Here is a 22,623-nt window from a genome sequence, read left to right on the forward strand (position 1 = left end):
AGACATTTTATTTTATTCCCTCCCTCCACAAGACAACATTTTAATAGTCATCAAAAAACTAAAGAGTTTTTAAGAATTTTTCAAAGTCCTTTACTGAAGCTTTGGCAATTTCTTTGCAAAATACTTCATCAGGAATAGATACTAACTTGTCCAAAGAGATGTAGTTAGGTTTTGCTGGATCATACTGTGCTCTTCCCAAGTAGGTAAGAAACAAGTGTCTTTCTTTAACTTTAAACAATCGTGTATTAAATACCTGAGAAAAAAACAAAACAAAACTGCTGTATAATTAAAGCTGAAATATTAAAAATTGGTTAAATATTTTAATAAGTGAACAAGTATAAATGACCACATGTTCAATAAATATAATAAATATGATTAATGCTACAGGACTTAAAGCTCACACTTTGTGTTGAGTAATTGTAATTAAACAGGCTCAGGGTGTAGCTTAGTTGTAAAATAAATGCCTAGCACATGGGGGACCCTGGGTTTGATTCCTAGCATACCCCTGAAAATTATTAGATAAGAAATTAGAAGTTGGGCATAGCAGTGCCTGCCTGCAATCAGAGTACTTGGTAAGCCCAAGAGGACTATCACAAGGTCAAGGCTAGTCTGAGTACACAACAAGTTCCAGAACAACCTGGGCTATAAGGCAAGAGCCTGTCTTCAAAAACAAACAAAATAGGATTTATAAGGGACTAAAACCCAACAGAGCAATAATGAAACACTAGATGGTGGCAGAGAACATGGGCTGCCCAGAGATATGTAAATAGAACAAATGTTAGAAGAACAAATCCTTAGATTTCACCTGAAACCACCTCATCTGAAACCTGAGAGTGGGGCCCAGAAATCTGTTGTGACATGCTTTCTAGACTGATTATCAGCCAAGTTTGAGAACCAATGTTAGAGATCAGGATCTAGGTCTGAAAATAAATAAAATAAAAATCTGTAAAGTGTCTTTTTTGATTTTTTCAATTCCTGTTCTCCAATTAGAATTTAAAAATGAAGCAGATTCTGAACAGGGGGAATGTGTGCCTTACTCGCCTTGGTTTAAAACTCCCAAGGACTAAGGGGAGTAGCAGCCACTTGACACAGGAATCAGAAGCAGGCTAAGTCCCCAGGGCCTGCTGCTGCAAAAAGAAGGGAGGACTAGAGGAAGGAGGGCCCAAACTGGAGAGCGGTCTGGGACTCCTTAAGAGGCCCAGATGACCCACTCATGTGAGGTCTGGAGCTCTTCTCTTGGCTGCACTGCAGACACCACAGGAGACTGAATTGGCAGTAACCAACCTCTAAGTCTCTTTCCCAATGTCCAAGTGAAAACAGTGCTAACTGTGCACTTGGAAAGGACACTATGAAAAACAACTGTTGAAAACTAACTTGCTTTGAGAACAGTGACCAAAAATAGGACATGGTGCTAACTCAGCATGGGGTTAGTGTGCTTTTGGAACAAAGCATCTTTTTTGTCTCTGAAAAAACTACTGACATCCAATTCTGCCCTCACTTAGGTAACTAAATTCCCCTTAGCACATTATTACTGCAAATGAAGATCTAATACGCTTAGGATGGTTTTTGCAAGTATGCCTACGCAATGACTATGGAGTGACTCTTGGTGTACAAAATTATCATACACAAGAAAACCAAAAATAATCAAGGTTCCAAAACTATGATTTATTTCCTATACATAAGAGCACTTTGAAGAATTTACACAGCTTATGACCAGATATTATGGTTACTTCTCATATGGCTCAAAGTCACTACTTACTTGTTTTTTGAGTTGTAAGACAAGGTTTCCCTGGAATTCACTGTCGCCAGGTCTGGCCTTGAACTCCAGATTCACTTGCTCTAGTGCCTTAAGTGTTGGCCCTCAGAATTACTTTATCATTTGACACTGTGTGCTCTTTTGTGTGTCCAAAAGCTGCAATTCAAATTCAATTTTTTCCCCTCTTTTACAAAAAAGGAAAGCTAGGATAAAGAAGTATTTGCTGACCACCAAGAACTACTTTGCCATTGTCACAAAAATTTCACGTTAGACTGGACTGGGACAAAACAAAACAAAACAAAACTCCTACCCCGAGGATTTCTGATCCTTCTCACCCTGCAGTGGACTCTAGAAGAAATCCAAAGTGGGAGGTGACAGGGAGTTAACTTCCTTCCTTCCATTAGTGATTTCCCATGCTCATCATCCTGACACGGATTTCCCTATCCTTCTAGGATTTCTTTAGGTTAGAGTTGCCTAATGTTTAACCATAAGGTACATGTCAGCCAGTACTATAACTACTTGAGAAATCTAGTTTCTCACCACTCAGTTTTAAAACAGTTATCCAAAAATATAGCCTCTATCAGTTCCCTCACAGTTTCACTACCAAACATAATTTTCCATTAATAGGCTTAAATTTTGCTTTCAATAATCTTACCCCAGGACCCAAGAAGTCTGTAAAATCCCAATTTGGAAGCCACAATTCTATGATTGGGCTTTAATTTTTAAAAACATCTATTAGGCGTGTGTATGCACACACACACGTGCTATAGTGTGTGTGTGAAGGTCAAAGGACAACTTTCCATACAGTTCTTTTTACCACGTGAATTCTGGGGAATGAACTCAGGTTTTCAGGTTTGGCAGCAATCACTTTTACCTGCTGAACCATCTTGCTGCTACAACTGGGCTTTAAACAAATGGCTCTACTGTATATGGCTTCCACCACTTTGAAGGCTTTTCTCCACCTCAGTTCTATTCCTGTTGCACTGACAAATGCCACATCAAGAGTGTCAGCATATCCTGCTAAGGAGTGTACATTTTAAAACTCCAGTTGCTAGAGTTCTGGATCTGGCTCTGCCCCTGGCTCTGCCCCTTGTCACTTAGTGAATTTTTTTCTTTCTTAAGAATAGTAACAGTACCTCCTGTAGTTGTTAGAATACTAACACTCAATACAAGCAAAGCCATAAAGTGAGCTGGCTGGCATATAGTAGGCATGCAATAGTTATTATTTCTGGGATTTTTCTGTCTCCTCTCTACTGAATTAAACAATCCTATCAGTCTTCTGTTTAAGACTCTCCCATCATATAACCTTATTTTAAAACTCTGCATAGCACACTAGATTAAAAGTCACCAAGAATACGTGCCATATTGGATTGATTTCTATATTCTTTTATAATGCGCACACTCAGTGTAGCCTAGGGTAAATGCTCCATTATATACTGGATAGCTAACCCCTTGAGCTTGGATGGGATAAAACCAGATTCTCTTATAATCTACTCTCAATTACTTAATGATCTTAGAGAAAACAAAGTTTCATTGCTTTTTAGTTGAAGATTAGTTATACTTGCTTCATAGGCTACATTCATATAATTCTAGGCTTTTAATATTGTCATAATATGCCAGCAACATTCTATATTACAGACCAAAGTATGATAGACAAATAAACACAGCTCTATGTGAATGAATTGGATCAAACGTGAAGAAGGAATGCTTTGATGAAATTTAATCATTTATTTTCAGCAAATATTTATTTCATGCTCAAGTATCAGGTATAGTTCTGGGCACTGGAGATCTGGCTATGTATCAGTCAGATCTGGTCTCTGCTTTCACAGTCAGTATTCTTGTAACAGTAGACAATGCCACCCAGGAAGTAAAGAACAGGGACATCTAATGAGCTTAGATAATATGCTGACTTTGACAGGATGGCAAACTAGAACTGGTTTATGCTTTGGTATGAAATCATTATAATATCGCTTAACTTATGGTTTTATGTAGAGTGAATGAAAAGTACAAGTAGCATCCAAAAAACTTTTAAGGGAAGAAATTTTTTAAAATTTAAGTGGAGAAGAGACAACTTTTGGTTCTTTTGCCTGACTCTAGCAGGCAAACGAGAAGTAGAAGCAATGGGGACACAGACAAACCCTGAGTCTTCTCAGGAGCCCTGCAACTAAGAACAGCACCCAACAGGAGCTCCAAGTGCAGGCAAAAGCAGCACTCACAAAGTGTTGTGAGCTGTGTACCTGTGGGAACTTGACAATGACATGGTGGGGAATGCTCATCACATTGTGCACATAATCGAAAGTCTCTGTAAGCTTCTTTTTATTTGCAGTTAGCATCTTTGGAATCCTGGTGATCATATGTTGAATTTCATTACGTTTAAAACCAAGTTCAAGACGATAAACCTACAAGAAAGTAAATTTACTGAGTCATGAGTAGAAAGATTTTGGCACTATGCCAGAGGATATACTGTTTCTTTTAAAATTCAAAGTAATGAAAGTTTGGGGGTAGAGAGATGACTCAGCAGTTAAGAGCACCAGCTACTCTTGCAGAGGACCCAGGTTTGGTTCCCAGCACTAACATGGCACCTCACAACTGTTAACACTAGTTCCGTAGGATCTGGTATCTTCTTCTGGCTTCTGAGGGTACCAGGCATGTACATGGTACACTTATATACACGCAGGCAAAAAACTCATACACAAAAATAAAACTAAATCTTTTTTTTTTTTTTTTTTTTTTTTTTTTTTTTTGGCTTTTTTGAGACAGGATCTCCCTGTAGCCCCAGCTGGCCTGGAGCTCACTATGTAGACCAGGCTGACCTCAAACTCACAAAGACCTGCCTGCCTCTGCCTCCCAAGTGCTGGGATTAAAAGACCACCATACCCGGCAAAATAAATCTTTAAAGCAGTGAATTTTGAAAGTGTCGGGGACAGCTATGTCAGTGCCCTCAAGGGATTATAAAGGCGTGCTTCTAAGGTCAGTTGAATTTCAAACCCTTCTCCCAACCAAGAGTTTCTCAGCATGGTGATCACCATGAAGGTCTCTGAAAAATCCACATAATTATGAGTTAGATAGAAGCTAACCTGAACATGGCTCTAGTTACCCAGTAGGGGGAGGGGCAGCAAAAGACCCCCTCCAGAGAGCAAGCTAGGTGACCCTGATAAAAGAGGCTGGCACTCCTACAGCCTACACAAGCCTCAAAACTGGATGCACGTTGTGGTGAAACAGTAATTGCTGGGTCAACAAAGGACAGGAACCCTATTTTGTGTCAGTCTGTACTCTGGGGCGCAAGCTCTCTCTTGTTAGGAACTGAGCTAGCAACCCTGGGAGCTCGAGATCAGGGAACAACTGCAAGACAGGGAGCTTGAATCTAATCTGCTACAGCCCATGACCTCTGGAACCTATCTCCCATTTGCTCCTACACAACCTGAAACTCTGGAGCTCTAGAGGTGTACCTGACACCTCCAGCTGCACCTCTCCAGCTGGGTGATGAGTACATAAGAGATCTTCAAAGCATCAAGACAGGTCTGGTGCCTGTACAAGACCTCAGTGCTCTAGTTAGTTCCAAAAGTCACAACAAAATTGGGAGACACACTCAGCTAGAAAAGTAGGCAACATGGAGGGAGGTAGGGGGTATGTGCTGTGGAGTCTTGAGAAGGTGAAGAATCTACCTAACTTACAGACTACAAAATTAAGTAAGGCCACCAGTGCCCTCTGGTACACAAAGAAGGGAAACTCGTTAAAGTAGAAGTCAGATCTGATGAACATTAGACACTTGTTCAGGGTAGGCTCAATATCACATAAGCCATAGCAAAAACAGTAGCCCAGAAGCTCAACTGAACACCCTGTACCCCTCTGCACATGAGTGCTGGTCTCCAGTCTTCAAGGACGCAGGAAAAAGATGCTCTAACATGTCACCCTTTTTTTTTCTTGTTCCTTGTACTCCCTCTTTTTCTCCTTTTTAATTATGCTTTTAGCAATATTTTTACTTTATTTTTCAAAATATGTTGTTAGAATTTTATTCATCTCCATATACTAATTATGCATTTACACTATTTTACTAATACTTATTGCAGAATGCTGTCCTTTGGGCACACCATGGCCATTGCCCTCTTGAACTTTCAGCAGCTGTGATTATCCACTGATATACTCCATCCCAGAGAGGCTCATAAGGTAGCACACTAGACCCATGAGACCCCCAACCCTTCTGTTGCTGGAGTGAAAGGTAGCTATTTTCTTAAGTGGTACGGCCACCTATAAGTTGCCCATGATTCTGTAGGTGAGCCCTCACCCATGCTCCTGTAAGTAAACCCAATTAAACTTTTTCATTGGCTCACTAAGCTAGATATGGGTGGAAAATTTTCTTTGGGAAGCACAGGAAAGATTAAATGTCATGAAAAGAACAGCTGAACAAAGGAGAGCTAGAAAGGAACCCATCATAGTCAACATAGTAAACTAGCAATCCCCTAATATTAATGAAGGAGAAAGAAAAGAACAAACAACAATTCAATCAACTAACAAGATTATAGGGCTCAATAAACATCTCTCAGTAATAACCTTACATGTAACTATCAACTTACCAAACAAGAGACACAGACTGGTTAATTGAACTAAAAAGCTAGATCCAGCCAGGTGTAGTGCTGTATCCCTTTAATTCCAGCACTGGGAGGTGGATGTCTGTGAGATCAAGGCCAGCTTGGTCTCCACAGAGAGTTCTAGGTCAGCTGGGGATACAGGGAGTCCCCTGCCTCAAAAATACAAAAAAAAAAAAAAAAAAAAAAAAAAAAAAAAAAAAGCTCAACCTCGCTGCTTTTTGTCTCCGAGAAATACACTTCACTGGAAGACCTACATCCACAGATTAAAAGTCAAAGGATGGAAGTCAATCTGTGAAGCGAATAGAAGCTGAAAACAGGCTGGCTTTTCGATTCTGATATCTGATAAAGTAAGCTTCAAACCAAGGTAAGTCAGGAGAGGTAAGGAAGATCACTAAATACTAATAAAAGAAAAAATCTATCAGGAAGACATACTGATTATAAATACACATGCACTGAGTAGTATATGGGATTACAATATCATAAACCACTAATGAATATTAAAGGTATGACATTGTTATGTGTCCTGGCATATAACAATGGATGACTTCAGCATCTCAATCTCACCTTCAACAGGCCATCCAAACTAAAAATCAACAGGGAAACGTCAGAGTTAAAATACACCATACACCAAATGAACCTAACAGATATCTCCAGAATATTCCATCCTTAAGAAATGAAATATACATTTGTGTTAAACGTCCATGGAACCTTCTCTAAGATAGATCACATCCTAGGTCATAAAGTGTTAAGAAATGCAAAAAAATCAGTTGGGTATACTAGATCACATCTTAACCTCACTACTTAGGAGGCAGAGGCAGGGGGATCAGGAGTTCAAGGCTAGCTTTAGCTACACAGCATGTTCATTTGTGGGCAGCCTGGGATATGTTTCCTGTAGTTAGAGAGATGGCCTCAGCAGTTCAGAGAACTTGTTGTTCAATCAGGAATACCCAAGTTGGGATCCCAGCATCCGTGTCAGGCAGCTCACAAATGCCTAGAACTCCAATTCCAATGGATTCAAAAGCTTCTTCTGGCAAAAATATGTATTAGAAAAAAGCTAGCCTCTTCAACAAATGCTGCTGAGAAAGCTAGATGTCCACTTATAGAATGAAATTAGAAACCATAGCTCACCCTGCAAAAATTAATTCAAAATGGATCAATAATTTTAAGATCTAAAAGTTTGAAACTGCTTGAGTAACGCTTCAAAATATAGGCAGAGACAGGGTTCCTGAAAAAGATTCTAATTACACAGAAAATAATCCCCCAAACTGACAAAGAGAACATACAGTAAGGTAGCACCTGAATAACATGTGCAAAACCACTGACCAAAACTTCCTGCGAGAGAATTATTATATAATCTTCAGTTTCTGACTTTATAGAAATAATTTCTTTTAAACTCTAGTTTTCTTTATGGCAACAACAAAATTTATTATCTTCTAAGAATAAAGAAACTGGTTTCTCTAAAACCTGAAGATGTCCTACCTTCAAATTTTCTTTCACAGGCTCCAGACTTCCAGTTAGTAGCCTTGGAAGACGAACAACCAGATCTCTAGTCTGCATTTACAAATATAAATAATTAATGTTATCATATATCTACATTTAACTAGCTTGGAAAACTAAAACATTACAAAGAATATGAAGCTAAAAACATGACACAGAGAAATGACAGGGATTGTGGAAATTTAAAAATACTGAAAACAAAATTTAAGACAGCAACTTGCTGAAACATTCAAATGATGGAGCGTCATGCTTAACCTAGCAGGGCAATTCATTTTTGTATGTCAAAGATTTATATAGACCAGTAACTAAACAGGAAAATGTAGCTCTTTTTTTTTTTTTTTTTTTTTTTTTTACCTTCTTCACACTAAGTTCAAGTTCTTGCTGAAAAAATCCCAATCTATTATCCAGTCTTTCCACTGAAAAATTCAACAAAAATGGTGCATTACTGACCATCTGTGTAATATTAGCCTTGCTGAAATTTTTTGACTGAAGATAAGCCACCCTGGGGAAATAAACAGAAATACACATGTATGTGAGAAACATTTACTAGAGAAATGATGAAAATATGCATACATTATGACTAGCATACATCATGCTACTTTTCAAAGTAATGGTTTTTAAAAAGGCTCCTACATCAGGAAAAAAAAGAAAGTAAAGAAAAATATTCTGTCATAATAGCCCAAATATGGGTGAATTCTAGGAACACCCACCAAATTTTGAAAGGTTGGTTTCTACTTACCTGAAAATAGAAAGTAATTCTACTAATATAGTAAGGGGTAGATTAAAAATTATTATCATTGCTGTGTGTATATGGTATATGTGGGAGATGGGAATCCTGCACGTGCCTTGGTGCATATGTGGAAGTCAGAGGACAACCTCAGGCTGTCCTTCTACCCTGTTTTGAGGCAGCCTCCTGTTGTTTACCACTGGTATGCCCAGGATAGCTGGTCCACATGCTTTGATGGATTCTCATCTCTGCCTCTCTTGCTGTAGGCCTGCCAGCATTACAATTACAGATATACAGTTACTACATCCTCATCTGGCTTTATGTGGGTTCTGGAGATTTGTCCTCTGGTCCTCTTGCCTGTATAGCAAGCACTTTATCCATAGAGCCACCTCCCTAGCCTGATATTTTGGTTCTGAGACACAATCCTTACTATACAGTCCAGGCTGGCCTTGACCTCTTGATCTTCCTGCCTTAGCTTCTCAAGTGCTGTGAATACAGCCATGCAAAACCATGCCTGGCAAAAAATTATTTACATAATCTACATGTAGCTTATTCATTTGAAACTTCTACAAAGGATTAATTTTTACACACTAATTTTTTTATTGAAAAGTTAAGTACATGAAATTGGTGCTATTATAGAAATTTTAGAAAACAAGGCCGCTATGTATAGCAAAGCCAGAATCTAAGTTTAATTAAATATCATATTCTTGCCAATTTAGTAGCCGCTTATTGCTCATTAGATATCCTGTGAATATGAAAAATATCTATAAAAATCCTAAGTAGTAAACATTTCTCAGTTGTCAGGAGCAAACAGAAACTTGAGCAAGTAACTTATGCTCCCTCAGCGTATAGGTTTTCTTCACAGAATTAAATGCAGGGAGATAATATATACAGTAGTCAGGACTCTGGAGTTAAAACTAATTCAGTTTGAATCCTAGCTCTGCCATTTATACTAACTATATTCATCTAGGATTCTCTCTATGCTTCTATGTGTAAAGAGGCCAGTAATAATCACAGTACAACCTCTGAAAACCATGCACCACTTTCTCAGAATAAGTCTGGAGCAAGAAAGCAAGCTGGTTTTTGAATGGTGAAGGAATCTGTGTTCCTATAGCCAGGAGCAGCATGCTGGTATCACTCTTTCCCTATCCTATGAGAGCCTGTCTATATCACATGAGACTATTAAGTCCTATACTGGGAGAGAGCATGTCTTTTAAATCTGATGCCTAGCCCAGGGTCTTAAACATATAAGGTCACAAGCTTTTCAATGTAAGAAATACAGATGGTTTTTTGTTTCATTTTTTCTCTAATACAGAGAAAAGGCATTAGTCTATTAATAGCTCAAGGAACTGTCAAGCCCTTTGAAATGTAGGCTCAATACCAGTGAACAGTCTAGAGGGATCAAGATGAGGCAGCCCAACTAGGAGACTAGTACAGCTACCTAGGTAGGGAATAATGGGGACTGGGGGTGTAGATTAAGATATGAAAGGTGAACTGATGGGTCTTGGTGTTTTACTAGACATGGATGCCAAAAAAGGGAATCCAGTTACTAGTGATAGTTCTGACTGGGTAATAAACAGGGTGGTGCTCCCACTCAGTGGAGGGGAGTGACAAAGTTAACAATGTTAACTTGTAACGGGACTGTCTTGCTCTTGGTCATATAACAATGACTAATACATTAACATATCTCACTGTAAAGGTTCTCACAGATCCAAGGTTTCTTTGAATGATGAATAAAGCACAAAGATGTTTATACAAGTGCCATTTAAAGATTAAAAAAACACCAAAATAGTCAATTTATGGAAAAGTATATATAATTTTCTAAGAGAATGTCTAATGTCTGCCATCAAAATTTACAAATACTGGACAGGGTGGCACACATCTATAATCATAGCATTAGGGAGGCTGAGGCAGGAGGATCATGAATTCAAGGCCAGTCAAAGCCATAGTGAGATCCAGAATCCAAAAAGGTCCTTACATAGCAGAGACTTGGGGCTGGGGAGATGGCTCAGCGATTAAGAGCACTGACTGCTCTTGCAGAGAACCCGGGTTCGAGTCCCAGCACCCACATGGTGGCTACAAACTGTCCTTAACTCCAGTTCCAGGGGAATCCGAAGCTCTCTTCTGACCTCCGCGGTACTGCACCTCACATACATGCAGGCAATACACTCATACACATAAAATAAAAATAATAAAATATTTTTTTAAAAAAGAAACATTTCTCACACATGTATTTCTCTCATGAGCACTTCTATGTATTATGTAAGAATCGTTTTAAAACTTTACCTGATTTTAAGATTTTCAAGGTCTTCAGAGAAAATAGCATAATTTTTAGTCAGGAATGTTCCCAGTTGGTTATCTTCTAAACCCAAGTCCTTGAGAAATAGGAGTATTTGCTTAATGTCTTTTTCAAAATCCAGTCTTAGAAGAAGGTTGGCTGCATCTGGATGCTTTTCTATCTTGGACAAATCCACTCCTATAATAAATTGGAAGTACAGTTTGAAGACAACTTATTCAGTCATCAAGTTCGCACAAGAAATTATGATGAATCATCAATCTATTCAAAGGAGAACTGAGAGACAAATAGAAACCTTAAATATTTTTTAATGAAACTAGTTGCAGAAATAACAAAATTATAGTATTCATTTCAAAGGCAAGTGTAGAAGAAAACAAGAGCACTGGTGGTTAAATTTTTCCCAAAGACAAATTCACCAAATAATACTGACACCAGACCATCATGTTTGTCTATCAGGTTCTTGGATAATGTTTAAAGGATGCATGTGAGCCCATCCAGATCCCCATAGCAACTGCTCATCCAGGAGCTCTGTGGAGTACTCTATAGATAAACTCTTAACTTTCTTTTCAGTTTCTCTTAAAGAATCATTTTCTTAATTAAAAGAGCACTATTTAAAGAACATGCCTGTGATTGTCTTCATGGAGGGTTAAGCTGACCCTATACCAGTATCAACATGGGCATCTCCATAGCTTTAATATAGACACAGTACCTTGTAGGAGCCTACAAATTTTTCTGCATGAGAACAGGTGAACACAGAGGCCTCCAGCACCCAACAAAGCAGAAGCATACAACCTTCATGAGCTTACTACCTCATCATCTCAGGTAATCTAAGTGGATGAGAGAATAACAGAGAGGTAGCAAACAAAAAAAAAAAAAAAAAAAAAAAAAAAAAAAGCAGAAATCACATTGTCATTTGAAAGCACCCTGCTTTCAGATTTCAGCACTGATCAGGAAGGGAACTGAAATAACCTGGAATTCAAATTTTTCACCAAAACAGAGTGGAATATTTAATTCTCAAATTTTTTCCCTTTAATCAGATAAAAATGCTTAAAAAGCTGGGCATGGTGGCATACACCTTTAATCCCAGCACTCTGGAGGCAGAGGCAGACTATGTAGCCTGGTCTACATAGTGAGTTCCAGGCCAGCTGGGGCTACAAGGAAACCCTTTTTCAAACCAAGAAATTTGTTTGAAACGCTTTTTCAAACAACCAAGAAAAAATTTTGTCAGCTTAAAAATAACTCCTGTCTGGGTCCAGTGGCTACTCCTATAATCTCAGCTACTTGGAAGGCTGAGGCAGGGGATCACAAGTTTGAGGACTGCCTGGGTTATATGGTGAGTTCAGGAGCATCTGGGGAAACTCATCAAGACCCTGTAATAAAAAAGGGCTGAAGCTATAGTCTAGTGGCAGAGTGCTTGCCCAGTACACGTAAGACTTCATGTTCAATCCCCAGTACCACAAAACAAAACAACACACAAAAAAGCTGCCTTCTAAAATGACTTCTAGAAGCTCATTTACAGTCCTCCTATACATAAAAACAATGAAAGAAAAAGTCTGTCCTCAATGGTTCACAGTCAGAAAAATTATCATATCCATTCACTCTAATTCATAAGGAGTAGACCCAGATAGAATTCCAATCTAAATTTGTTGTTATTAAGCAGAGATTAAAAGCACACTTATATAACACACATACACAAACACACAATGGAGATCAGAAACAGACCCAGAATGAACTAAAACAATTCACTGTACAGTAATAATGGCATTTCAGATCAATAAGGAAAAGACCAATGGATCATGAAACTAAAAATGCATTCTGTGTTTTCTATAAAAATTAAGAATCAAAATATGTACTAACGCTATCTGAAGCAAACAAAGAACTTAAGAAATACTAATTAGTGAAAAATCAAAAGCCTATGGATAGTTTTTCATATGGTTTTTAAAGGGAAAGGTCTAGAAAGCTATATAATACTGGTCATCAGTCACCTCTGAGAAGTGGGAGAGGAAGCAAGGCTTATCTCTTGTAATAGTTGAACTTTTATCAACTATATGCAATTTTTTTTTTTTTTGGTCTTTTTGAGACAGGGACTCCCTGTAGCCCCATTGGCCTGGAACTCACTATGTAGACCAGGCTGGCCTCGAACTCACAAAGATCCGCCTGCCTCTGCCTCCCAAGTGCTGGGATTAAAGGCATGTGCCACCACGCCCATATGCAATTCTTTTGTTGTTTAACAACAACAGAAAAACAACTCCAATCATGAATGGATAAAAAAAATAAGAAAACTTTTCTGGTGAGAATTGAGAGATGCCTATGTCCTATGTAAAAAGGTTGTATTGAAGATGTGTGACACTTAGGGTTAAGTGTCTCACAGACACTTATTCTCTGTGTTTGACCAGTTCTGGAACTCTGTATTAGTCTCCATCTATTTCAAAAAGCTTTTTTGATGAGGGGTGAAAGGTACACTTGTCTGTAAATATGAGGATACATATTTAGAATAAAGCAAGAAATTACGGTGGTCTAGGGATGTGGGAAAAGTAGGTTTTTCTCTAGGAGCAATGACCACTCTAGCTATGTGTACATTTAGGGGCACAAATCAGACTCTACAGGTGATATACACATACACATGGGTACATTAAATTGGGCCACGGGGGGGGGGTGTAGATAGAGGATCAATACCAAACTATACTGTATAAATCAAAAAATTCAATTAAAAAATAAAAGATGGAAACCAGTGTCAAAAATCTGTGATGAATGGGAAAGGTAGCTATGAAACTAGCCTAAAGGACTTCAAATTTAAGCAACTGTTAAAGAGTTTCAGGCTTTGAGGGGGCTTGCTCAGCATGTGCTCTCATGCCCTGGCTGTACAAGGAGAAACATTCAAGAGCTGCACTTAGCAGCAGTGGAAGAGCAGTCTCATCAGGAAAGCACAGTGCTCAGCCAAATCACCAGGCTCACTCAGGATTTCATTAAAATGAAAAAAGAGCCACTGAAATCCCAGTGGACCAGACACTTCTGCTAAGCACTGGGGATAAAAATGAGCAAGCCTTCACCTCGTAGATATTATCTTTGCATTCTATTACTGTCATACCTGTTCAGTCATCAGGCAGGGTCTGGCAAGCAGTAAACATTGCTCTAGAGAGTCCAAACAGCATGAATAGAGTTAAAGGACCGCACAAAAGCACATCTAGCACCAGAGACAGGCAGACTGTTTCCCAGAGCCCAGAGGGAGCTGTAAGCTACTAAGAAAGGGCTGCATAGGAGGAGCTGTTGTCATGGAGAGAGCAGTTACAGGACCCAAAGAACTGTGGGAACGGGGAAAATGGCCCTACCTGGCCCTTCTGGCCTTTATTCTGCAGATGCTCCTACTGCCTAGAAGCCAGTTAGCATAGGAGCCTGTGTGCACAGGGCTGGCCTCCTGGGACAGAGCAGGTGGAGAAAGGCAGAAAACATCTGTAAAGCAACAGAAAAGGACTAAGACTTGATTACTCAAAACATCAACATTGCTTGTTGAGGCAATGGTGGCTCCTCTGGTTACTGTCATTTTAAAGATACTTCTGAGACATGCTATGAAGGTTATCAGCACAGAAGAAAAGCTCAAACATGTTCCAGAGCTCTAAGTATACTGTAAATTATTTAACAGTACGGACCACATCTTCAGTTTATCATTCATCACCCAGATCTCCTGCCCTAGGCCAGGAAAGCTGCTCTGAAAGCAAAGGTAAGTGACTCTCCTGCTCCCAGCAGTACCAGATGATATCTCTTACCTTTGAACTTACAGAACATCTTTTAAACTGTATATATTCTTGGGTACAATGGATGTTTCAGGTATGTCAACATTGCTGAAAAAAGCTGATTAACATATCATCACATGTACCTTTTTGAGACAGGGGCTCCCTGTAGTCCCAGCTGGCCTGGAACTTACTATGTAGACCAGGATGGTCTTGAACTCACAGAGAACCCACCTGTCTCTGCCTCCCGAGTGCTGGGATTAAAGGCATGCACCACCATCCCTGGCTCTACATGTACCTTTTAGCTAACATTTAAAGTATACTCTTAGTACATTATGCAGCACATTAACTATAGTCACTATGCTACACTGACTATAGATTTCCAGAACTTAATCCATATGGAAACTTTGTACACTTTGACCAACATCTCCCCAAGGCCACCTCTCCTCTCCATAAGCACTTTCTAGTCTCTGCTTCTGTACATTTGGCTTTTTCAACTTTCACTTATAAGTGATATATGCCTTGCTGGACATGTCCTCAAGGTTCGGTTTGTCCATGTTGTTGGCAATGACAGCATTTCATTTTCTGCTATAGCTGACTAGTATTCCATTGTGCATATATAGAACACTTTCTCCTTAACCATTCAAAACTCATTGACACTTGGGTTGATTAAAGAGCCTTCATTTGTATCTCTCGTGTGGGACTTCTGATTTTACCTTCCATCTTACATTCCTGTTATTCTCAAACATGTATTCAGATGTTTTGGGACATGGGAGAACAAAGGCCATTCCCTATACACTTGGGTAATAGGTGAGTAACAAGGCCTGAGACAGAGGAATAAACGATTGCCATACCCTGGCAGTAGTGCTAGGGAATAAAAAGGCAGATAGATAGATAGATAGATAGGTAGATAGATAGACAGACAGACAGACAGACAGACAGATAGATAGGGCGAGCCGTGAGGTGAGTCACTCTGGCTGCAGAGGCAGAGAACACGCTTTAAAAATTGCTTCAACTTGAGCTACATTCTCCAGCTATCAGAGCTGGCCAACCAAAGGAGAAAAGCATCAAGAGGTAAAGTTGAAAAGATAAGCAGGAGGAAAGCAGGATGTGCTCTGAGGCTTTGGAAAAGCTTTGAAAGATTTCAAGCAGGTAACTGGTATGGTCAATTTGCATTATAGAAAACAACACTACAGAAATTTCCAGGGCCAATTCAGCTGAAAAGAAGATTATCAAGTCTGGGGAGATAACAGTGTAAGCATGGGGACCCTAGTTTGAGCCCTGGAAACAACATTAAAAAAAAAAAAAAAAGAAAAAGAAAAAGGCAGGCACAGTGGTGGTATGCTCTTGTAATCCCAGTGCTGGATAGGGAGACAGGCAGATCTCTGGAGCTCAATGACCAATTAGCCTGGCAAGTTCCAGACCAAGGGAAAGACCCCATCTCAAAACCCAAACCAAAACAACCAATCAACTAAACAAAAAAGTTGCCTTCTAGCTTCCACATGTATATATTCATTCTCTCTCTCTCTCTCTCTCTCTCTCTCTCTCTCTCTCTCTCTCTCTGTTTCAATTATGAAGTTAAAAGGCACTTGTAGTTGTTCAGTGAGAAATGAGCTCCTAAAGAAGGTGATACAGGGTGACAGCAGACAGACTAGAGACATGGAAGGTGGAATCCACAGAGTGAGGCAGATATAAGGAGGGAAGGAAGAAAGCAAAAATTAAGGACAGCCTCTGAAGGACTCTAGCACAGCACAGTTTTTCTTCTGATAAAAATCAGCCACCCAAAATATGGAGAATGAGAAACAAAGAGGAGCTTCTTTGGTGAAACGAGATTGATCTATATCCCCAAAGCACAACATGAGAACACAGGGAAAGACTGATTGAAGAGGAGAAAGGAGAAAGCTGATTAGAACGGGGTGCTCAGCCCCAACCCAACATGCCAAACTCTGAAACACTTTTAGTTTGGATTTTTGGATCTGAGATGCTCAACAGGTAGTCGATGCAAGCATTCTTCCAAAATACAAAAACACCCCAAATCTCAAGACACTCCTGGTTCCAAGCATTTTGGATAAGGGATACTCAGTATGTAATACAAAAAACTCAAAGGCTTAGAAATTGGAGTTCCTAGAGATTTAAGATGTTCAAGATGAGGTACAGGCTAAAATTAGGGGACTATGTATGACTACATGGGGAGATTCCTCAGGCTCTTACCTATTCTATGCCTCTCAACTCAAGAGAAAAGAGGGTCATTGTTGAAAAATCAAGTTATGGAAGTGCCAAGCCAGGCAGTGGAAGACAGGAAGGCCAGTAAACAGTAAGGCACTAAATTACAAACAAGACCAAATGAAAGTTGCAGTGAAATTCCCCGGCTCCTTTACCTAAATCCAAGGCAACCTACAAATCAAGATACTAAGATGGTTATAGTACAGGCTGAGAATTAACCAGAGCAGGACCTTCCAGGAGGAAGGTTAGGGGTAACAGGACAGACAGACAGCAGCGCACCATAAGTCAATGTGGTCAGTGGAATAACATATCACTGATAGGGCTGACTGCAAAAACTGTTCCGAAAGGGTAGAAAATATGGTAAAATTTAACCGTAGCAGTAAAGAAAAAATAATTGAATAAAAAGCAAGGCAACTAAAAAGTTGTACAGGAAGGAAAATAACAGTACATTTTCTATTAGATTAGCTATCAACACTCATAACCAACTAATGGTTTGTCTAATACCTTGGGAACAAGGGAATACAGAAAAGTATGTATGTATATATCAGAGATAGCTGATATCTAAATCTGCTGAAAACAGGCAGCAGCATTGTAAACAATTGTTTTTAAGCTGTGGAAGTTAAGTAAAAACCAAGTGAAAAACATTTGGTATACATTTCTGGCGATGAGATGCACAGTCAGGAAGGATGAAGTAGAGAACAGAGTTTTCCACTAGAGGCCTTTGCACAGTATTCGACCACTGCTCACTTACAGTTACCACTTTCGTAAGGATTAAAATGTTAATTTAAACTGTGTGTGCTGATGTATGACTGTAATGCCATCACTCAGGAGGTGGACATAGGAGGATCGGGAGTTGAAGACCAGTCTCAACTGCATTGCAAGTTCAAGACTGGTATGGGCAACATGAGACTGTCTCAGCAAACTATCAAAAAAAAAAAAAAAATCGAATCAGATCAAATGTTACTTTAAAATGTAAGGCAAGAAGATAAAAGAGCACAGCAAAGATGTACTGGTAGGCCAGAAACTTACCTAGATGCACTAGCTTCTGCAGTGTCTCAGAATGATCCACATAGTCTCCAAGTGTGAATGAGGCTGGGGGCAATGGAGGGTGTGCAATAATCTGAATTGCCTCCTCCTCAGAAATTTGCTGCAATGGAGACACTGAAGGTAAGTCATCCAGTTCTTCGAAGACAGACATGTGGAAAGAGAGAAGCAAGTCAGCACTCTCATGTACATACTTAAAATTATTTCTATGAAGATTCTATCTCCTCTAGTTTGTGCCTTCTGCTTGTTAAATATTGAGACAATTTCAGAGTTAGATGTTTAAGAAGTCCAAGCCCAGCAAAGTCATACACACTTATAATCCCAGAATTACACTGGGCAGGTTGAGGCAGGAAGATTGCAGCAAGTTTGAGGCCAGCATGGGCCAAGAGTAGGAATACCCCCTCCCCAAGAGCTCCAAAATACCCTATCCTCTAAGACGCAAAGCTAAGAGTACTTAGAGAGCCCAACTACTGCTCCTCCAAGATAAGAAATTTGTTGGTAAGTTTCAAGACATTCTCTTTAGAGACAGTAAATGTAATCTTTCTGCCTCAGCCTCCCAAAGTACTTGGATTACAGGCGTGAGTCACCATGCCTTGCTAAGGTGCACAACTCTTTTCCTTCACTTTTTCTCAACAGTGAAGTGATTTATCAGAAATCACCTGCTTTTCATATTCTGAGAGATCTGATTTACCACAGCTTGTTAACTTGGCCCAAAACATGACATATTTCAATAGCCTGAATCTATAGGTCAAAGTTATGACATTCTGAAATTATTCATTTTGATCCAATGCCCTCCTCTCTAGGCTATCCTCAAACATCTTTAAGAAACCATGATTGTTCTTTCCAACTGCAATCCTTTGTAATCCTCTTCAGCCTTGATTCAGAGGTTTTGTTTTTTAATACAATTCGGTATGGAAGACATTCGAAATTGTAACTTTAAGAAACTCAAGACTATGATTTCTTTTTCTATGTTTTGCTCTAATTGTTAACTATCATTTTTCATAGCCAGCCTCTCCTCCCTGCCTCCCCTTCCAACATTCTTTCACATTCTACTAATGATTATCCTGCTCTGTGGCATAACACTGAATTCCTAGAATAGGAAGCACAGAACAAAGATGGGTGACCAAAAAGCAATTCAAGGGAAAGCTGAGGTATAACTGTTCCCATTTGGAGATTATTACACATTTAAATGCTTATGTCAAAACTCGACACCCCAAACATGAATGTGATATTATACCCTAATTCTAATTAAAAACACAAAGGAAGTTACATAATAAAGTATTTATAAAGCAAATGTTTTACACATTTAGCTATAAAATAATCTATACATATTAGCCAACAAATATAGTAAAATAAAGATATAACATAATTAACCAAACAAAACTGACACAGGTTTTTTGTTTTGTTTTGTTTTTTTTTGGCCTGGTACAGACTATGAACTGAAATAGGCTAGTAGCATGGACGCATGTCCACCTGTGAAAGAGGGACTTCTTTCAAAGTTCAGAATTACCTTCTAAAGGCAGCTCAGAGTGGAAGCTGGGTATCTTCTCTGACTGCTCACTCATGGAAGGAAGGAGAGAACTCTGGGTAGGACTGCTGCTCTCTTGCCTACTTGACTTGGCCGACTGGGAACTAGTCCATGAGGAGGAAGTCCTGAAAGTCTTAAATCCCCACTGGAGAAAGCAATTGTCAGAGGGCAACAGAGCCTGAGCAGATACGCCATTCAACAATATTTTTCCTGGCCACACAGAGTGTTTTATGAGCTGTGCAGCTTTAATGAAGCTACTCAATTTAATTGTGTGAAACCATCTGGGTATCTGTTGGGCTATGAGGGCCATTTTTTTCTTAAAGTAGCCTACAAAGAAAAAATACAACCATGAAAAGAGAAAATAATTTACTTAAATGGTTCAAATAGTATTCAAAAGGCAGAAAGATAACCTGGAACTCAGTTTCTAAAAGAACAAAGTTTAAATAACTATGACTAAGGCAATGAACTGCTTTTTACACAGGAAAAGCCACAAGCAAAGGCAGTCTCAACCGTCAATCAAGATGGAAATTTCTGAGCTGGAAAAATAAAGATACACTTTAAAATTTCAAACCAAAACCACTGGTGTAAGAAAAACATTTAAACTAGTCTATAAATGTTTAAATTACAATAGAACCAAATCAATTATTAATTTGATCTCTTAAACAGACCCAGTGATATAATTAAATATCCTTGGAATTTTATTTGAAGTGCATTTAGGAAATAGTAGATCAAAATAATACTGGGTTATTAAAATATATTTTATGTACATAAATTAGTCACAAAATAAACAGAAAGAAACCCATAGTCTTAAATCAATTCTAGTATCATTGCTACATAGAACAGTGAAAGCTGCTTCTTTAGTTGAAACTGTTGATTACTTCTCACAGTTCTTCAAAAGAGCCTTCAACAAAACTTGTTTGGTCAAATTCCGTTTCAAGAAAAACAGCTTTCAAATAGAAAAGGTCAAAATAGCAAGTAGTTGGCCATGGCAGTGCATGCCTTCTGTAACCCCAGCTCTTAGGAGGCAGAGGCTGCACTGAAAGTTCAAGGCCATCCAGACTAAAGTACTGAAACTGTTTCAAAAAAACCCCCCAAACCCAAGCAAGTAAGCAAACCAGACCCCCTCCCCAGAAATATAATAGAAGTAATAAAGAAATGACCAGTAATACTTATATATTTCAACACAAAATATTTGTTCCTACTTCAAACTTCAAGACTACTGAAGAACTAGAAAGGTAAACTTGATGTACATACTACTAACTCAAGATAATCTAAATAAAATAGAGAGCAGGGCATTGGCACCTGTAATCCCAGTACCAGGTAGGCTGAGGCAGAAGGACTGCAGAAAGTTCAAGGCGAGCATGAGTGGAACAATAAAATCCACCTGGAATCCAGCAAAATGGTGGCCATGAGTATTACTGACTAGCCAGCAAAATACAAGTGACTGTCAATTAACTGTTGCTTACCTTTGTGCTTTGTTTTGCTACATAATGGAATTCTGTTTGTTTTAGGCCCTGAATGAGACCCAGAACTTGAGGATCCAATCTCCTCTTGGCGATATGTAGTTTGGGGAGTTTGCTAAAACAATTATACAAGGGTAAATGTCACTTTCATTCTGAAGTGATCTGAGACAGGAGGTGTTTTGGATAGCCATGTGGGATAGGTAAGTTTTTTCACATTTTGGTGAAAAACTAACTTCCAAACTTGTCAAAATTTTCCTTAAACTTCCTCTGGTCTGCACTGTAGTCATAAGTACATCAAAGTGGGTGCTTAGCTACTATCTTGACAAGAACAAGCTTCTTGAGATGCACTGGCACAACCAGGCATGTCCAACACACAGTCACATGCAGCCAAAGACAGTTGATTATAGCCCAGTGAAGTCATAAACTTAATTAAAACATGAGATGTTTGTTTTTCTTTCCTCTGTAGCTAGATTTAGGTTCTCCACATCCAGCTTTGTAGATGACAACATCCTACAGCAACATCAAAAATCTGGACATGCTACTCTAGCCTGTGATGGTGGCTCAGTAACTATCCTTTTTGTGTTGAGCTGGAGATGGAATCAGAGACTTGTAGTTTCACCTGGACTTCACTCTCTGCCCCAAAATATTTTCTGTGAAGGAGATGTTACAATAAATTGATTCTCAGGGCTTATTAATGCTTAACATTTTAGATTTCAAAGTTTGTCTAAGCACGTGTGATATTTGGTTGGTACTTCCAAGCCAACTTCCCCAAACCCAAATTCCCTCAGGAGTCTCTCCAGAATCCTTTCCCCATTTGGTAGATTCTGTTTACCCTCCATTTTAATTTGTGCAATCCCCTTACATTACCATTTCATTTGTATCTACATCTTAACTTAGTAAAGGTTAATGCAGAAGAAAAACAGGTCTCCTCCTCCTCTCTGGACGCATCCTCTCAATGTCTCTCCACCAAGCTAGAGCCTCAGGGAGGGCTGCAATGCTTGTGGAGAGGAAATTAAACCAGGACAGGTGCACGCACACATCGCACTCAAAAGCGAGTAAGGCATTTGCGCGGGCACATCAGGAACATGAAAGAAAGCACCCTTAGTCTCTAAATTAGTCCGTTAAAATACCGTACACTAGCTCTCCCCTATGTTGTGTAGTACTTATAGCGTTAGGAACAGGAAAAGCAGTCTTTTTGGGACTAGGATCTCGACCTCTAAACTGGTACTGAACTACGGGGATGAGTTCACAGGGGCGGCTTCATAATAAAGGGCCTCACCAATAATGCGGTCGCTCTCCCTAGGCCATTTTAACCCACCCGGTTTTAGGTCCCCAAACCGAACTTCCGCAGGAAGCCGGTTACACACCGGGCTTCTAAACGGATGACACACCAGCCCGGTGCGCTTCCATCACACGGTTCAGGGACACACACCGACGGAGCCTGACCCCTCTTCTCCGGGCCACCGACACCTACCAGGCCGCGAGGCTCCGGCCGCCCCTGGGTGAGGTGGGCCGTACTTCGTGCCCTCCGGGTTGCGACCTCAGGCCCGGGGGCTCCGGCTTTCCCGGGGCTAAAGCTTGGGCGTCTTCGAAGTCAGCGGCGCCTCGGAGCCCGCGGGGTGGCACTAACCTCGTAGAAGCGCCGCACACCCGGGTCCGACCGCCGGGCTCCGCACCGCCCTGCTCCGCGACCCACGTGGGTTGCGGTAGGAGTGGGCCAGACCATTTCGCAGAGCGTGGGGAGGACGCCGGGAGGCCGGCCGGGGACACAG

At 39.8% G+C, this 22,623-nt stretch overlaps 1 protein-coding gene across 5 annotated transcripts; it reads right to left on the minus strand.

The window, feature by feature from the left end:
- Positions 1-6: 6 nt before the first annotated feature.
- On the minus strand, positions 7-22,580 carry Mterf3 (mitochondrial transcription termination factor 3). 5 transcript variants are annotated; one of them, XM_029570813.1, is made up of 10 exons: positions 22,326-22,580; positions 20,855-20,966; positions 20,691-20,772; positions 19,371-19,715; positions 17,846-17,998; positions 10,856-11,045; positions 8,197-8,344; positions 7,825-7,896; positions 3,994-4,155; positions 7-253 (listed from the first exon to the last, which is right to left on the minus strand). In XM_029570813.1, the coding sequence occupies exons 3-10, from the start codon at positions 20,749-20,751 to the stop codon at positions 59-61; spliced, it is 1,326 nt and encodes a 441-aa protein (XP_029426673.1). In that variant the 5' UTR covers positions 20,752-20,772; positions 20,855-20,966; positions 22,326-22,580; the 3' UTR covers positions 7-58. The 5 variants fall into 5 exon arrangements, with proteins under 5 accessions (XP_029426673.1, XP_008846081.1, XP_029426675.1 ...); XM_008847859.3 differs by lacking the exon at positions 20,691-20,772; XM_029570815.1 differs by lacking the exons at positions 20,691-20,772; positions 20,855-20,966 and having other exon boundaries at positions 19,371-19,533.
- Between the last annotated feature and the right edge of the window lie 43 nt (positions 22,581-22,623).

The sequence above is a fragment of the Nannospalax galili genome, unplaced genomic scaffold (assembly GCF_000622305.1).
Source record: "Nannospalax galili isolate Female #2095 unplaced genomic scaffold, S.galili_v1.0 scaffold183, whole genome shotgun sequence".
In the NCBI taxonomy this organism is placed as follows: domain Eukaryota; kingdom Metazoa; phylum Chordata; class Mammalia; order Rodentia; family Spalacidae; genus Nannospalax; species Nannospalax galili.